The 18,193-nt window shown below is 52.6% G+C and overlaps 1 protein-coding gene across 4 annotated transcripts in view; it reads right to left on the reverse strand.

Annotated features, from left to right (window-relative positions):
• Positions 1–1,998: 1,998 nt before the first annotated feature.
• Positions 1,999–18,193, reverse strand: part of LOC147091405 (ephrin type-A receptor 1-like) — a 121,410-nt gene continuing 105,215 nt past the window's right edge. Inside the window, exons 13-18 of one of the 4 annotated variants that reach the window (XR_015075202.1) lie at positions 16,341–16,550; positions 12,336–12,485; positions 10,129–10,322; positions 6,160–6,315; positions 2,498–3,264; positions 1,999–2,313 (exon numbers count right to left, since the gene is read on the reverse strand). Coding sequence is in view for 3 of the 4 variants with exons in the window: in XM_085976761.1 (XP_085832887.1) it covers positions 3,186–3,264; positions 6,160–6,315; positions 10,129–10,322; positions 12,336–12,485; positions 16,341–16,550 (789 nt within the window). In the remaining variant the exon portion in view is untranslated. Of the gene's footprint in view, positions 3,265–6,159; positions 6,316–10,128; positions 10,323–12,335; positions 12,486–16,340; positions 16,551–18,193 lie in introns of all 4 variants that reach the window. The other 3 variants (XM_085976761.1, XM_085976763.1, XM_085976762.1) reach the window with 3 other exon arrangements.

Below are 18,193 nucleotides of genomic sequence, written 5' to 3' on the forward strand. Positions count from 1 at the left end.
CTGCTCCTATCTTCTATGTTTCCATGACACTTCTGGTCTCCACATTATAAAACGGAGTGACTGCTGCCAATGACCAGAAGTCGGGCAGAAGTAAACTGTGCATTAAGCTGGAAGCTGATATCGATGAAGTTTCTGCATTTTTTCCCCCCCACAGAGCCCGCTCCCTTCCCGGCTTTGTTTCCACAGAGCTCAAAGACTCGCTCTGTTCCTGGCTTTTTTCCTACAGTCCTGAAGACCCGCTCTCTTCCCAGGTATTTTTTCCTTACAGTCCCAAAGACCAGCTCCCTTCCCAGCTTTTTTTTCCCCCAGAGTCCGTGATTCGTGAAGCAAACAACCCAAAAAAAACACTTAGGGGGAAAAATTCAGTTGGTTTGCGCCTCCCATTAGCGCCTTAAGAGGGCGCTAATGGGGCGCAAAGCAACTAGCGCCCGGGCGTGGCGATGTTTGCGCCGCTCACGAAATTAACTAGACATTTTGCGGTGGCGCTAAACACTACCGCCACGATCTCCTGCGCCTGCAGATCGTGACGTCAGTCGAGTGCGCAACGCCCCGTTAGCACCTTGGACCGGATATTGAGTGGCGCCCCCTGCCTTACCGCCTGCCGCTAGCAACGACAGGTTGAGGGGAGCGTTATGCAGTCAGGAAGGGACTGGGGGAGCGCTATTTAAAGGCGACCGCTTCCTGCCATTTTTTGTTGGTGACATTTTTGCACCACACATTCTGAGACAGGGAGACAGAGAGAGAGAGAGACTTCTGGAGAGATTCAACGCTGTGTGAAAGAGTCTTGTATACTGAGCAGCACTTTGCAGGTTCATTTTGATTTGCCCTTCCGTGTATCGATTTAGAAGGGATTGTGGGGGCTGCACTCTGAGCTCTTTCCCTGGGCCTCTCCATTGTTCTTTCCAGCAGAATTGATGTACAGGTCTCTCGAGGCTGAGATTCAAGGCTGCAATGAGCAGGGTGTGTTTGGAGAGCAAGATCGACCCTCCCCTTTAAGAACTGGCCGGTGCCAGTGTGTCTGTGTTCCATTGCTGACTGACATCACATGAGCTTTGCCAGCGCTCTGAGGTAGCGCCTCGCTCCTCGGCCGTAGCGCCTTCAGAGAGGTGTGTAGCGCCTGATTTAGCACTCCAACCAAATCCAGGGGCGATAAAAGCCAAGTTTGCCATTGGAGGCGATAATTAGCGCCAGGCGCTAAACTTTGCGCTCGGCCGATAATGGTGCTTAGACTGCAGAAGTGCATCTACTTCAACTTCATTGGCAGCAGTCGCTGCCTTTATCTAAAGGATGCAGAAGCACTGGAGAAGGTGCAAAAAAGGATTTGCAAGGATGATACCAGAACTGAGAGGTTCTAACTATCAGGAAAGACTGAACAGGCTGGGGCTCTTTTCTCTAGAGTCGAGCAGGCTGAGGGGTGACCTGATAGAGGTCTTTGAAATGATGGAAGAGTTTGACAGCATTGTGGGAGTACCTTCACTACACGGACTGCAGCGATTCAAGAAGGCGGCTCATCACCGCCTTCTCAAGGGCAACTAGGGATGAGTAATAAATGCTGGCCTTGCCAGCGACGCCCACATCCCATGAACGAATAAAAAAAAAGAGGTAGAGACGATGTTTCCACATGTAGGGGAGACCAGAACTAGGGGCCGTAAATATAAAATGGTGACTAATAAATCCAATAGGGAATTCAGGAGAAACCAGAGAATAGTGAGATTGTGGATCTCGCTACGACAGGGAGTGGTTGAGGTGACTAGCATAGATGCCTTTAAGGGGAATCACATGAGGGAGGAAGGAATGGAAGGCTATGCTGATGGGGTGGGAGGAGGCTCGTGTGGACCTGTTGGGCCGAATGGCCTGCTTCTGTGCTGTAGGCTCTATGTTGCACTCTCTCTCTCTCTCTCCCCCAGTCTCCCTCTCTCTGTCTCGCTCTCCGTCTCTCTGCCTCCCCCTCCCTCCCTCTCCTCAACCCACACGAGTCAAATAAGAACAAGAAAAGGCTCCGTTTGGAAAGAAGATCCCTTTATTTTTACAAAATTCCTCGGAAACTGTACAGTGAAATGCATTAACGGTGGGAAAGAATTCAGGAGTTAATCGCCTGCGCTGGTGACAGCGAATAGTCGACGGGGTGACTGGGATAGAAGGCAATCAGGCCGCACCAGAGAGGCAGCATGGGACAAACACACACACACACACACCAATGGACACAGACTCACTAACATGCACTTGCACTCATGCACACAGATTCATATTGACACTCACTGATGCACACACGCACATTAACATACACACACACACTAAGGCTGGAGGTTGGGCCTCTCCTGCTCTGTGTCTGTGTGTGGGGCTCAGTACCACACACTGGGTGTGAGATCAGGCTAACTCAGCACAGGCCGGGAATGAAGCCTGGGCCTTTCCTGCTCTGTGTCTGTGTGTGGGGCTCAGTACCACAGTGGGTGTGAGATCAGGCTAACTCAGCACAGGCCGGGGATGGAGCCTGGGCCTTTCCTGCTCTGTGTGTGTGTGTGGGGCTCAGTACCACAGTGGGTGTGAGATCAGGCTAACTCAGCACAGGCCGGGGATGGAGCCTGGGCCTTTCCTGTCCTGTGTGTGTGTGTGGGGCTCAGTACCACACCGGGTGTGAGATCAGGCTAACTCAGCACAGGCCTGGAATGGAGCCTGGGCCTTTCCTGCTGTGTGTGTGTGATGCTCAGTACCACACACTGGGTGTGAGATCAGGCTAACTCAGCACAGGCCTGGAATGGAGCCTGGGCCTTTCCTGCTCTGTGTGTGTGGGGCTCAGTACCACACACTGGGTGTGAGATCAGGCTAACTCAGCACAGGCCGGGAATGGAGCCTGGGCCTTTCCTGCTCTGTGTGTGTGGGGCTCAGTACCACACTGGGTGTGAGATCAGGCTAACTCAGCACAGGCCGGGGATGGAGCCTGGGCCTTTCCTGCTCTGTGTGTGTGTGTGTGGGGAGGTTCAGGAGGCTGGGATTGATTGCCGTTCCCTGGCGGAGTTCATGAAGGACATCTTAAGTGTTGGGAGCATAGAGAGTTCAGGGGGGGTCGAGCCAATCAGGGCAGGGCCCCAGCGAGGGGCCTGTTCAATATGTCCGCCTTTGGTCACCACACTTTCGCCGCTGGGCCTGTTGGGAAGAGGCCTAGCTCCTGGTGCGTCCCCTTCCCCTCACTCCTTGAACCCCTGGATACTGCACAAAATCCTCTTCTGATGTCCGGGTAATGAGATTCCCATGGACTTCAGGTCCCTGTAAACACAGAAGGAATATTCAGGAGCGGGTGGGAACTGCCCAATTGCCCCCCGCCCCTCAACCCACTGCCCCATCCCCCCACAAATCAGAGAGGAGCATAGGAACAGGAGGAGGCCATTCAGCCCCTCGAGCATGTTCCGCCATTCAATGAGATCATGGCTGATCTGCGACCTCACTCCACACACCCGCCTTTGCCCCACACCCCTTAATACCTTTGGTTAATAAAAATCTATCAATCTCCGATTTAAACATTAATTGATCCAGCATCAGTTGCCATTTGCGGAAGAGAGTTCCAAGCTTCTACCACCCTTTGTGTGTAGAAGTGTTTCCTACCTTCACTCCTGAAAGGTCTGGCTCTAATTTTTAGACTCTGCCCCCTCGTCCTAGCCTCCCCGACCAGCGGAAATCGCTTCTCCCTGTCTACCCTATTTGTTCCCCTCAATATCCTGAAAACTTTGATCAAATCACCCCTCAACCTTCTAAATTCCAGGGAATATAACCCTAATTTGTGTAATCTCGCCTCGTGATTTAACCCCTTGAAGTCCAGGTGTCAGTCTGGTAAACCTACGCTGCACTCCCTCCAAGGCCAATATATCCTTCCTAAGGTGTAGTGCCCAGGACTGCTCACAGTGCTCCAGGTGTGGCCTGACCAGGGCTTTGCACAGCTGGAGCATAACTTCCCCCCCCTTGTATTCTCGACCTCTAGGTATAAAGGCCAGCATTCCATTCGCCTTTCTGATTATTTTCTGTGTCTGTCTGTGTCATTTTAATGATCTGTGTTCACAGACCCCCCCCACCCCCCCGCCCGAGTCTCTTTGGACCTCCACTGTTTCTACCTTTTCACCATTAACTGCAGAAGGAATTCTGTTCTATCCTTTTTAGCTCCAATGTGGACGATGTCACACTTGCCAACATTGAAATCCATTTGCCACAGTTTTGCCCATTCACTTAATATATTCATGGGCCAGTAATTCCGGTCCCAACGCGTGGGTACGGACGGTGTACTCACGCGTGGGCCCGTTGGAAGTGCCGCATTCCAGCACGCACAGCGCACGCGCGGGAAACCGGCATTTCCTCTCCATCGAACCAAGGGGTTAAGAGGTCCTGCGCCCACGGGTTGAACTTCCTTCTTTTTGACGTGTGCAAGGGGCTGAACTTTTTAGAAATGAAAAAAGGAGGCGTAAGGAGTGGATTCTTGCAGGTAAGTGGTCTATTATTTAAAATTATTACATTTTTTCCACAGCTTCATTGTTTTTAAGGACTTTACAGTAAGGTAAGTTTATTTTTAAACCCGATTTTGTAAAAAATTATTTTTTTCAAAAGTTTTATTAATTGTTTTAAATAGTTTTTTAAAGTTATTTATAGTTTATTTAATTATTGGGATGTTTTTTAAAGTTTTAATTAAAGTTAAACTAGTCTTTTGGGCGCCCGTACTTTTCATGAGTTTGACAATCTTTACTATCAAACTCATCCCCTCCCCTGATTGGCTGCACAGTGCTCACCTGATCCCAGCCGGCACATCGCACTAACTACGCCGCTGGATCAGGTAAGCACATCGCGCCGACAGCTGAACCGGGCCAGTGACAGGAAATGCGAGCAGGCCCGGGCTTCAGATGTCGGCGCGCAGGGTGAGCGCACATCGGGGGGGCTTGCACGTGCGGCAAGACCCCCGATCCTAATTTCTGGCCCAATATCCTTGTAATTTTATGCTTCCATCTACATTGCTGACAATGCCGCCTATCTGTGGGTCATCGGCAAACTTGGACGTGTGGCTCTCTATCCCATCATCGAAGTCGTTAATAAATACGGTGAATAGTTGAGGCCCCAACACGGTCCAGACGGCTGGGGATTTGGCCCCCAAGTACCCCCCCCCCACAGGGTGAAAGGTCAAACATAGAAACATGTGGAAACTGACACTGTATTTTTGGATGATGTCGCCAAGGGGCAACGAGTAGATAGAAACATAGAAGATAGGAGCAGGAGGAGGCCATTCGGCCCCTCGAGCCTGCTCCGCCATTCAATGAGATCATGGCTGATCATCCAAATTCAATACCCTGTCCCTGCCTTCTCCCCATATCCCTTGATCCCTTTAGCCTTAAGAAATATATCCAACTCCTTCTTGAATATATTTAATGAATTGGCCTCTACTGCCTTCTGTGGTAGAGAATTCCACAGGTTCACCGCTCTCTGGGTGAAGAAATTCCTCCTCATCTCTGTCTTAAATGGCTTACCCCTTATCCTTAGACTGTGACCCCTGGTTCTGGACTCCCCGACCATCGGGAACATCCATCCTACATCTAGTCTGTCTAGTCATGTTAGAATTTTATAAGTTTCGATGAGATCCTCTCTCATTCTTCTAAACTCCAGCGAGTATAAGCCCAATCGACCCAATCTCTCCTCATACGTCATTCCTGCCATCCCAGGTATCAGTCTGGTGAATCTTCGCTGCACTCCCTCCATGGCAAGAACATCCTTCCTCAGATAAGGCGACCAAAACTGCACACAATACTCAAGGTGTGGTCTCACCAAGGCCCTGTACAACTGCAGCAAGACATCCTTGCTCCTGTACTCGAATCCGCTCGCTATGAAAGCCAACATACCATTTGCCTTCTTAACCACCTGCTGCACCTGCATGCTTACCTTCAGCGACTGGTGCACAAGGACACCCAGGTCTCGTTGCACTTCCCCTTCTCCCAATCTATTGCCGTTCAGATAATAATCTGCCTTCCTGTTTTTGCCACCAAAGTGGATAACCTCGCATTTATCCATGTTAGGCTGCATCTGCCATGTTTCTGCCCAATCACCCAACCTGTCCAAATCATCCTGGAGTTTCTCGGCACCTTCCTCACAGCACACACGCCCACCCAGCTTTGAGCTCAAAGGCTCCCTTACTCTAAACCGATCTCCAAGATGGATTCCATGGTCTCAAAGCCGCCGCTGGTGAAGACCTCCACGTATCGCTTCATCCGTAGCGCCTCCAGCCACTCCGCCACGCTGCGGTATGGGATGCCCTCCGACCCGCTGTTGCTAGGCAACCGTAGCGTCTCCCTGCCGGACATAGAAGGCAACCAAAGAGCAGTCAAAATTGCGGCCCCGGGTCGAGTCGTCATACAAGAACACAAGGAATGGGAGCAGGAATAGGCCGCACGGCCCTTCGAGCCTGTTCCACCATTTCAATAAGATCGTGGCTGATCTTTTACCTCAACTCCGCTTTCCCACCCGATCCCCGTATCCCTCGATTGTCTTACTATACACAAATCTGTCGATCACAGCCTTGAATATACAACAACAACCTGTATTTATACAGCGTCTTTAACGAAGTAAAATGTCCCAAGGCCCCGCACAGGCGTATTTTAAGACAAAAAATTTGACACCGAGCCACATAAGGATAAATGAGGGCAGGTGAACAAAAGCTTGGTCAAAGAGGTAGGTTTTAAGGAGCGTCTTAAAGGAGGACAGAGAGGTAGCGAGGCGGAGAGGTTTAGACAGGGAATTCCAGAGCTCAGGGCCTGGGCAACAGAAGACACGGCCACCAAAGGTTGAGCGATTTATAATCAGGGATGATCAAGAGGGCAGAATTCGAGGAGCGCAGATATCTCGCGGGAGGGTTGACAGAGATTACAGAGATAGGGAGGGGCGAGGCCACGGAGGGATTTGAGAACAACGATGAGAATTTTGAAATCGAGGTGCTGCTTAACCGGGAGCCAATGTAGGTCAGCGAGCACAGGGGTGATGGGCGAACGGGACTTGGTGTGAGTTAGGACACGGGCAGCCGAGTTTTGAATGACCTCAAGTTTACGTAGGGTGGAATGTGGGAGGCCAGCCAGGAGTGCGTTGGAATAGTCAAGTCTGGAGGTAGCAAAGGCATGGGTGAGGGTTTCAGCAGTGGATGAGCTGAGGCAAGGGCGGAGACGGGCGATGTTACGGAGGTGGAAATAGGCGGTCTTTGTTATGCTGCGGCGATGTGGTCGGAAGCTCATTTTAGGGTCAAATATGGCACCAGGGTTGCGAACCGTGTGGTTCAGCCTCAGACAGATGTGAGGGAGAGGGATGGAGTCAGTGGCCAGGGAACGGAGTTAGTGGCGGGGACCGAAAACAATGGCTTCGGTCTTCCCGATACGCAACGACAGCCTCCACAACCCTGTGGGGTAGAGAATTCCACAGGTTCACAACCCTCTGAGTGAAGAAATGTCTCCTCATCTCAGTCCTAAATGGCCGACCCCTTATCCTGAGACTGTGAACCCTGGTTCTAGACTCCCCAGCCAGGGGGAAACATCCTCACGGCATCTACCCTGTCAATCTCCTTCAGAATCTTATATGTTTCAATGAGATCACCTCTCGTTCTTCTAAACTCCAGACAGTATAGGCCCAATCTACTCAATCTCTCATCATCGGACAACATCAGGGACCCCTTTTAAAGAGGGAGTCTCCCCATCAGGGACCCCTTTTAAAGAGGGAGTCTCTCCATCAGGGACCCCTTTTAAAGAGGGAGTCTCTCCATCAGGGACCCCTTTTAAAGAGGGAGTCTCTCCATCAGAGACCCCTTTTAAAGAGGGAGTCTCTCCATCAGGGACCCCTTTTAAAGAGGGAGTCTCTCCATCAGGGACCCCTTTTAAAGAGGGAGTCTCTCCATCAGGGACCCCTTTTAAAGAGGGAGTCTCTCCATCAGGGACCCCTTTTAAAGAGGGAGTCTCTCCATCAGGGACCCCTTTTAAAGAGGGAGTCTCTCTCCATCAGGGACCCCTTTTAAAGAGGGAGTCTCTCTCCATCAGGGACCCCTTTTAAAGAGGGAGTCTCTCCATCAGGGACCCCTTTTAAAGAGGGAGTCTCTCCATCAGGGACCCCTTTTAAAGAGAGAGTCTCTCTCCATCAGAGACCCCTTTTAAAGAGGGAGTCTCTCCATCAGGGACCCCTTTTAAAGAGGGAGTCTCTCCATCAGGGACCCCTTTTAAAGAGGGAGTCTCTCCATCAGGGACCCCATTTAAAGAGGGAGTCTCTCCATCAGAGACCCCTTTTAAAGAGGGAGTCTCTCCATCAGGGACCCCTTTTAAAGAGGGAGTCTCTCCATCAGGGACCCCTTTTAAAGAGGGAGTCTCTCCATCAGGGACCCCTTTTAAAGAGGGAGTCTCTCCATCAGGGACCCCTTTTAAAGAGGGAGTCTCTCCATCAGGGACCCCTTTTAAAGAGGGAGTCTCTCCATCAGGGACCCCTTTTAAAGAGGGAGTCTCTCCATCAGGGACCCCTTTTAAAGAGGGAGTCTCTCCATCAGGGACCCCTTTTAAAGAGGGAGTCTCTCCATCAGGGACCCCTTTTAAAGAGGGAGTCTCTCTCCATCAGGGACCCCTTTGCACAGAATCCTATTATCCTACAGCAGAGAAGGAGGCCATTCAGCCCATCGTGCCTGTGCTGGTGTTTTGAAAGAGCTGTGTAATTAATCCCACTCCACTGCTCCTTCCCCGTAGTCTTGCAAATTTCTCCTTTTCTAGTATTTATCCAATTCCCTTTTGCAAGTTACAGGACGATTGAATCTGCTTCCAGCGCCCTTTCAGGCAGCGCAGTCCAGGTCACAACAACTCGCTGCGTGAAAATATCTCTCCTCCTCTCCCCCTCTGGTTCTTTTACCAGTTACCTTAAATCTGTGTCCTCTGGTTACCAACCCTCCTGCCACTGGAAACAGTTTCTCCTTATCTACTCCATCAAAACCCCACGTAATCCCTAGTAAGTCTCCCCTGAACCTTCTCTGCTCTAAGGAGAACAACTTCAGCTTCTCCAGTCTCTCCACAGAACTGAAGTCCCTCATCCCTGGTCCCATTCCAGTAAATCTCTTCTGCACCCTCTCCAAGGTCAATACAAGAAAAAAAAACTTTTAATTTATTAATTCACGTGATGTGGGTGTTGCTGGCAAGGCCCAGCATTTATTGCACCTCCCTAGTTGCCTTTGAGAAGGTGGTGGTGAGCCGCCTTCTTGAACCGCTGCAGTCCATGTGGTGAAGTTACGACCAAAGTGCTGTTAGGGAGGGAGTTCCAGGATTTTGACCCAGCGACGATGAAGGAACGGCCGATACATTACCAAGTCGGGATGGTGTGTGTGACTTGGGAGGGGAACTTGGAGGTGGTGGTGTTCCCATATGCCAGCTGCCCTTGTCCTTCTAGGTGGTAGAGGTCGCGGGTTTGGAAGGTGCTGTCGAAGAAGCCTTGGCAAATTATTTGATGGGACAGTGTAGAGGGAACTTTACTCTGTATCGAACCCGTGCTGTCCCTGCCCTGGGAGTGTTTGATGGGGCAGTGTAGAGGGAGCTTTACTCTGTATCTAACCCGTGCTGTACCTGCCCTGGGAGTGTTTGATGGGGCAGTGTAGAGGGAGCTTTACTCTGTATCTAACCCGTGCTGTACCTGCCCTGGGAGTGTTTGATGGGACAGTGTAGAGGGAGCTTTACTCTGTATCTAACCCGTGCTGTACCTGCCTTGGGAGTGTTTGATGGGGCAGTGTAGAGGGAGCTTTACTCTGTATCTAACCCGTGCTGTACCTGCCCTGGGAGTGTTTGATGGGACAGTGCAGAGGGAACTTTACTCTGTATCTAACCCGTGCTGTCCCTGCCCTGGGAGTGTTTGAAGGGACAGCGTAGAGGGAGCTTTACTCTGTATCTAACCCCGTGCTGTACCTGCCCTGGGAGTGTTAGATGGGACAGTGTAGAGGGAGCTTTACTCTGTATCTAACCCATGCTGTACCTGCCCTGGGAGTGTTTGATGGGACAGTGTAGAGGGAGCTTTACTCTGTATCTAACCCGTGCTGTACCTGCCCTGGGAGTGTTTGATGGGACAGTGTAGAGGGAGCTTTACTCTGTATCTCTGGGGCTATACCTGGTGTTGAAGTCGGTGACTGGTTTTAGGGAGCCGGGATTGGACATCATTTTGTCGAGTTCGCTCAGGATTTCGCTGAAAGTTGGTCTCTTTCTCTTGTCTTGATGCCAGCAAGTCTTCATCAGATGGTAGAGGATCGTTGGACAGCCATGAGGTGCAGGAAGTCTAAATCCCTCCTCCACTTCCTTCATGACCTGCAAGAAATAATCCAGACATTTATCTTAAATCTCCGCGACTCTCTGTCCCCGTTGAACTGATGCAACAAGTTCTGAGGAGAAGCATCGGATAGGGCCATCACTCTCTCACACCCGGAGTTTGGTACTGAGCTCCCCACACGCTGCACAGGGCATGCCCAGGCTCCATCCACGGACTGGGCCGAGTTACCCTGACCTCACCCATTGTGTGTGGTACTGGACCCAGGTTCCTGCTCCTGGTCCCTGTCCAGTGACCCCCTGGGTTAGGGAGGGGGTGAATCAGCCCGGGTTCCTGCTCCTGATCCCTGTCCAGTGACCCCTGGGTTAGGGAGGGGGTGAATCAGCCCGGGTTCCTGCTCCTGATCCCTGTCCAGCGACCCCTGGGTTAGGGAGGGGAGTGAATCAGCCCGGGTTCCTGCTCCTGATCCCTGTCCAGTGACCCCTGGGTTAGGGAGGTGGTGAATCAGCCCGGGTTCCTGCTCCTGATCCCTGTCCAGTGACCCCTGGGTTAGGGAGGGGGTGAATCAGCCCGGGTTCCTGCTCCTGATCCCTGTCCAGTGACCCCTGGGTTAGGGAGGGGATGAATCAGCCCGGGTTCCTGCTACTGATCCCTGTCCAGTGACCCCTGGGTTAGGGAGGGGGTGAATCAGCCAGGGTTCCTGCTCCTGATCCCTGTCCAGTGACCCCTGGGTTAGGGAGGGAGTGAATCAGCCCGGGTTCCTGCTCCTGATCCCTGTCCAGTGACCCCTGGGGTTAGGGAGGGGGTGAATCAGCCCGGGTTCCTGCTCCTGATCCCTGTCCAGTGACCCCTGGGTTAGGGAGGGGGGTGAATCAGCCCGGGTTCCTGCTCCTGATCCCTGTCCAGTGACCCCTGGGTTAGGGAGGGGGTGAATCAGCCCGGGTTCCTGCTCCTGATCCCTGTCCAGTGACCCCTGGGTTCGGGAGGGGAGTGAATCAGCACGGGTTCCTGCTCCTGATCCCTGTCCAGTGACCCCTGGGTTAGGGAGGGGGTGAATCAGCCCGGGTTCCTGCTCCTGATCCCTGTCCAGTGACCCCTGGGTTAGGGAGGGGGTGAATCAGCCCGGGTTCCTGCTCCTGATCCCTGTCCAGTGACCCCTGGGTTCGGGAGGGGAGTGAATCAGCACGGGTTCCTGCTCCTGATCCCTGTCCAGTGACCCCTGTGTTAGGGAGGGGATGAATCAGCCCGGGTTCCTGCTCCTGATCCCTGTCCAGTGACCCCTGGGTTAGGGAGGGGGTGAATCAGCCTGGGTTCCTGCTCCTGACCCCTGCCCAGTGACCCCTGGGTTAGGGAGGGGGGTGAATCAGCCCGGGGTTCCTGCTCCTGATCCCTGGGTTAGGGAGGGGGTGAATCAGCCCAGGTTCCTGCTCCTGATCCCTGTCCAGTGACCCCTGGGTTAGGGAGGGTGTGAATCAGCCCGGGTTCCTGCTCCTGATCCCTGTCCAGTGACCCCTGGGTTAGGGAGGGGGTGAATCAGCCCGGGTTCCTGCTCCTGATCCCTGTCCAGTGACCCCTGGGTTAGGGAGGGGGTGAATCAGCCCAGGTTCCTGCTCCTGATCCCTGTCCAGTGACCCCTGGGTTAGGGAGGGGGTGAATCAGCCAGGGTTCCTGCTCCTCATCCCTGTCCAGTGACCCCTGGGTTAGGAAGGGGGTGAATCAGCCCGGGTTCCTGCTCCTGATCCCTGGGTTGGGGAGTGTGTGAATCAGCCCGGGTTCTGCTCCCTGTCCGGTGATCCCTGTGCAGACCTCATGGGTGTCGGTTGAGGATAGGATCGGGGATGCAGCCTCCCAGAATCGAATATCCAACCCCACAAATAGCTGAGATTCCAGATGTTCCTGGGTCCCACGACGAGTCAGCACACTCGTGTGAGCAGGGAGGGAGGGTGGAGGAGAATTGGAGAGAATGTGATGAGGTCCCCAAAGGTCAAGACCGCCCTGCCCCTGCCCCTGCCCCAAACCGAGGAGGGTTACAGCTGGACTTTGGCCGAACTCACCTGCTGGTTGGACATCTCTCCGTACGGCTTCTCCCCAAACGACATCACCTCCCACATCAGGATCCCATAACTCCAGACATCACTGGCGGAGGTGAAAGTTCGCAAGGCGATGGCTTCTGGGGCCGTCCATCGGATCGGAATCTTCCCCCCCTGCGGGAAGAGGCGAGGGAGGGAGTCACTCAATCAAAGCGGCAACCCGTATCCCTCGCTCCCACCTCCCCGTATCAACAACAACAACATCTTGCATTTAGATAGCGCCTTTAACCGAGTAAAACGTCCCAAGGCGCTGCACAGGAGTATTTTAAAGACAAAGGGGGAGAAATTCGGTTGCTTTGCGACTCCTGTTATCGCCTGAAGAGGGAGCTAACGGGGCGCAAATCAACTCGCGCCCGGGCGCGGCGCTGACAGCGCCTCCAGCGTCATTGCAGTGCGCAACTCCCTGGCCGCGATCTTCGGTAGCGCCCCCTGGCTTACCGCCGGACGCTGTGTCCGACGGGGTCAGAGGAGGGGCCTACCTGCGGCCGGGGCGGCGCAATATAAAGGCGAGGTGCCGGGCGGCCATTTTTGTTGCTGGCCGCCTGCCAGCACCTGCCTCCGCTTCCCATCCCCTGCCTCCTTACCTGCCGCACCCCCCCCACCAACCCCCCGCCGCGGAGTGCCGGCTGCGCTCCATGAATCCCGGCACTTCTCGAGTGCCGGCCTCTTTTGCCGGCAGTCCCGATCCCCAGACGGCCCAGCTGGACCCCGGGTCGCGCTGCGCAAGGCCCCTCCCCTTTAAGAAGGGGAGGAAGGCCTGCAATACGCGTAGTGCTGCGGCACGTAGCGCCGCGATATTCCCTCACAGCGGCCCAAGAGGGAGGCGGGGCGCTTCCAGTCGCGTCCCGCTTCCCTCTTGGGACGCCACCACTCAATTTCGGTTGTGGGGGCGCTCATTTTTCCAGGTAAAAGTAGCGCCCCAGCGAAGTTAGCATCCCAAGGAGGGCGCGACTCAATTTTTCGCCCAAAAAATTTGACACTGAGCCACATAAGAATAAATGAGGGCAGGTGACCAAAAGCTTGGTCAAAGTGGTAGGTTTTAATGAGCGTCTTAAAGGAGGAAAGAGAGGACTGACGTACGAAGAGAGATTGGGTCGATAAGGCTTATATTCACTAGAGTTTAGAAGAATTAGTGGGGATCTCATTGAAACTTATAAAATTCTAACCGGACTGGACAGACTAGGTGCAGGAAGGATGTTCCCGATGGTCGGGGAGGCCAGAACCAGGGGGTCACAGTCTAAGGATAAGGGGTAAGCCATTTAGGACAGAGATGAGGAGGAATTTCTTCACCCAGAGAGTGCTGAACCTGTGGAATTCTCTACCACAGAAGGCAGTTGAGGCCAATTCATTAAATATATTCAAGAAGGAGTTGGATATATTTCTAAAGGCTAAAGGGATCAAGGGATATGGGGAGAAGGCAGGGACAGGGTACTGAATTTGGATGATCAGCCATGATCTCATTGAATGGCGGAGCAGGCTCGAGGGGCCGAATGGCCTACTCCTGCTCCTATCTTCTATGTTAGGTGGCGAGACGGAGAGGTTTAGGGAGAGAATTCCAGAGCTTGGGGCCGAGGCAACAGAAGGCACGGCCACCAAAGGTTGAACGATTATAATCAGGGATGCTCAAGAGGGCAGAATTAGAGGAGCGCAGATATCTCTGGGTGGGGTTGACAGAGATTACAGAGATAGGGAGGGGCGAGGCCATGGAGGGATTTGAAAACAACGATGAGAATTTTGAAATCGAGGCGCTGCTTAACCGGGAGCCAATGTAGGTCAGCGAGCACAGGGGAGATGGGCGAACGGGACTGGGTGTGAGTTAGGACACGGGCAGCCGAGTTTTGGATGACCTCAAGTTTACGTAGGGTGGAATGTGGGAGGCCAGCCAGGAGTGTGTTGGAATAGTCAAGTCTAGAGGTAACAGAGGCATGGATGAGGGTTTCAGCAGCGGATTAGCTGAGGCAGGAGCGGAGATGGGCGATGTTACGGAGGTGGAAGTAGGCGGTCTTAGTTATTCTGCGGATATGTGGTCGGAAGCTCACTTTAGGGTCAAAAATAACACCAAGGTTGCGAACCGTGTGGTTCAGCCTCAGACAGATGTTAGGGAGAGGGCTGGAGTCAGTGGCTTGGGAACGGGGTTCGTGGTGGGGACCGAGAACAGTGGCTTCGGTCTTCCCAATACAGAATTGGAGAAAATTTCTGCTCATCCAGAACTGGATGTTGGACAAGCAGTCTGACAATTTAGACACCGTGGAGGGGTCGAGAGAAGTGGTAGAGCTGGGTGTCATCAGAGTACATGTGGAAACTGATGCTGTGGCTTCGGATGATGTCGCCAAGGGGCTGCATGTAGATAGAAACATAGAAGATAGGAGCAGGAGTAGGCCATTCGGCCCCTCGAGCCTGCTCCGCCATTCAATGAGATCATGGCTGATCATCCAAATTCAGTACCCTATCCCTGCTTTCTCCCCATATCCCTTGATCCCTTTAGCCTTAAGAAATATATCCAACACCTTCTTGAATATATTTAATGAATTGGCCTCCACTGCCTTCTGTGGTAGAGAATTCCACAGGTTCACCACTCTCTGAATGAAGAAATTCCTCCTCATCTCTGTCCTAAATGGCTTACCCCTTATCTTTAGACTGTGACCCCTGGTTCTGGACTCCCCCGCCACCAGCAACATCCTTCCAGCATCTAGTCTGTCTAGTCCTGCTGGAATTTTATAAGTTTCAATGAGATCCCCTCTCATTCTTCTAAACTCCAGCGAATATAAGCCCAATCGACCCAATCTCTCCTCATACGTCATTCCTGCCATCCCAGGTATCAGTCTGGTGAATCTTCGCTGCACTCCCTCCATGGCAAGAACATCCTTCCTCAGATAAGGCGACCAAAACTGCACACAATACTCAAGGTGCGGTCTCACCAAGGCCCTGTACAACTGCAGCAGGACATCCTTGTTCCTGTACTCGAATCCTCTCGCTACGAAGGCCAACATACCATTTGCCTTCTTAACCGCCTGCTGCACCTGCATGCTTACCTTCCCCTTCTCCCAATCTATTGCCGTTCAGATAATAATCTGCCTTCCTGTTTTTGCCACCAAAATGGATAACATCACATTTATCCACATTATGTTGCATCTGCCATGCTTCTGCCCAATCACCCAACCTGTCCAAATCGTACTGGAGTTTCTCGGCATCCTCCTCACAGCGCACACGCCCACTGACGTAAGAAAACTACTAGGCACTCGGTCTGAGTATTAAACAAGGCTTTAATCAACTGTTTTTCAACATGGAGATCTAGTTGTGTCCTTCACTAGTTCCTGTTAAAGAATGTCCTGCACAAGCTGGGCCCATGCCTGAGTATTTATACTCTCCCTGGACAGCGCCACCAGCAGGCTGCCCAGTATTATTACATAAGTCATTTTCACACGAATGGCAAGATTCATGCCACCCACCACCCAGCTTTGTGTTGTCTGCAAACTTGGAGATATTACATCTTGTTCCCTTGTCTAGAACCCTAACACTAACCCTCGATGAACAATAGGAGGGGGCCGAGGATAGATCCTTGGGGGACACCAGAGGTAACGATACGGGAGCGGGAAGAGAATTCGTTACAGGTGATTCTCTGGGTACGATTAGATAGATAAGAATGGAACCAGACAAGTGCAGTCCCACCCAGAGTATCCCTTGACATGAATCAGTCATTGATGAAAGAAAGACTTATGAAATAATACTGAGCAGCCTGCGGGTGGCGCTGTCCAGGGAGAGTATAAATACTCTGGCACGGGCCCAGCTTGCGCAGGACATTCTTAACAGGAACTAGTGAAGGACACAACTAGACCTCCATGTTGTAAAACAGTTGATTAAAGCTTTGTTTAACGCTTAGACCAAGTGCCTAGTAGTTTTCTTACATCATCCCTCACTCCCAACCCGACCCTCCCTTCCCCCCAGCACCTGTTGGCCCCGGTTCCTTACCCGTGTCTCGTACGTCCCCTCGGGATCGTCCTGTAGGACCCGTGACAGCCCAAAATCGGACACTTTGCATTCCAGGCTGCCGCTGACCAGGATATTGCGCGCCGCCAGGTCTCGGTGAACATAGCTCCGATCCGAGAGGTACTTCATTCCAGAGGCAATGCCCAGGAGCATCCCCACCAGCTGCACCGGGCTGAACTTCCCGTCGTTCTCCTGTCAGGACAGTCCATTTCAGCCAAAAAAAAACACCATCTCAAGGCGCAGTACCGCGACACCGGGGTGGGGGAGGGGGTAGCAGCACCGCAGGCTGCAACCCCACAGCCCGGCCGCAAGGAGGACCAGGCAGGTCGTGCACGGGTTTCCCCCCCACCCCCCGAGCGCATCTTGCTCTCCAACCCGGATTCGGTTCCGAGTACCGGCCGGGGGGCGATGGTTCCTTTGGGGAGTGCAGCCAGAGCCAAGTCCGCGGCACCACGGCTGTCTCATCTCAGTGGGGTGGAGGAAGAAGAGTGGGAGAGCAATGGTGCTAGGGGATATACATAGAAACATAGAAGATAGGAGCAGGAGTAGGCCATTCGGCCCCTCGAGCCTGCTCCGCCATTTAATGAGATCATGGCTGATCATCCAAATTCAGTACCCTGTCCCTGCCTTCTCCCCATATCCCTTGATCCCTTTAGCCTTAAGAGATATATCTAACTCCTTCTTGAATATATTTAATGAATTGGCCTCAACTGTCTTCTGTGATAGAGAATTCCACAGGTTCACCACTCTCTGGGTGAAGAAATTCCTCCTCATCTCTGTCCTAAATGGCTTACCCCTTATCTTTAGACTGTGACTCCTGGTTCTGGACTCCCCCGCCATCGGGAACATCCTTCCTGCATCTAGTCTGTCTAGTCCTGTTAGAATTTTATAACTTTCAATGAGCTCCCCTCTCATTCTTCTAAACTCTAGCGAATATAAGCCTAATCGACCCAATCTCTCCTCGTACGTCATTCCTGCCATCCCAGGTATCAGCCTGGTGAATCTTCACTGCACTCCCTCCATGGCAACAACATCCTTCCTCAGATAAGGCGACCAAAACTGCACACAATACTCCAGATGTGGCCTCACCAATGCCCTGTACAACTGCATCAAGACATCCTTGCTCCTGCACTCGAATCCTCTCGCTATGAAGGCCAACATACCATTTGCCTTCTTAACCGCCCCGTCGATAGTTAGGGGAGCAGACGGGCGTTTCTGCGGCCTTAGACGTGATTCCTTGATGGTATGTTGCCTCCCTGGTGCCAGGGTCAAGGATGTCTCTGGGTGGCTGCAGGACACTCTGAGGGGGGAGGGTGAACAGCCAGAGGTCTTTGTCCATATCGGACCAATGACATAGTTAGAAAGAGGGATGAGGTCCTGCAGGTAGATTTTAGGGAGCTAGGAAAGAGATTAAAAAGCAGGACCTCAAATGTAGTCATCTCTGGATTACTCCCGGTGACACACGTGAGTGAGTATGGAAATAGGAGGATAGAGCAGATGAATGTGTGGCTGGAGAGATGGCGCAGGAGGGAGGGCGGGCTTCAGATTCCTGGGACACTGGGGCCGGATCTGGGGGAGGTGGGACCTGTACAGGCCAGATGGGTTGCACCTCAACAGGGCCGAGACCAATATCCTCGTGGGGAGGTTTGCTCGTGCTGTTGGGGAGGGTTTAAACTAAGTTGGCAGGGGGATTGCCACCAGGATGTAGCATTAGAGAGGGGAAATAAAGTGCTGAAAGGATTGGACAAGGCAGAGAGCACTAAAGTCATAGAGTTATACAGAACAGAAAGAGGCCCTTCGGCCCATCATGTCCGCGCCGGCCATCAAACCCTGTC

The sequence above is a fragment of the Somniosus microcephalus genome, unplaced genomic scaffold (assembly GCF_052327205.1).
Source record: "Somniosus microcephalus isolate GS21.2 unplaced genomic scaffold, FLI_Smic_1.0 unresolved_chr3, whole genome shotgun sequence".
Lineage (NCBI taxonomy): Eukaryota > Metazoa > Chordata > Chondrichthyes > Squaliformes > Somniosidae > Somniosus > Somniosus microcephalus.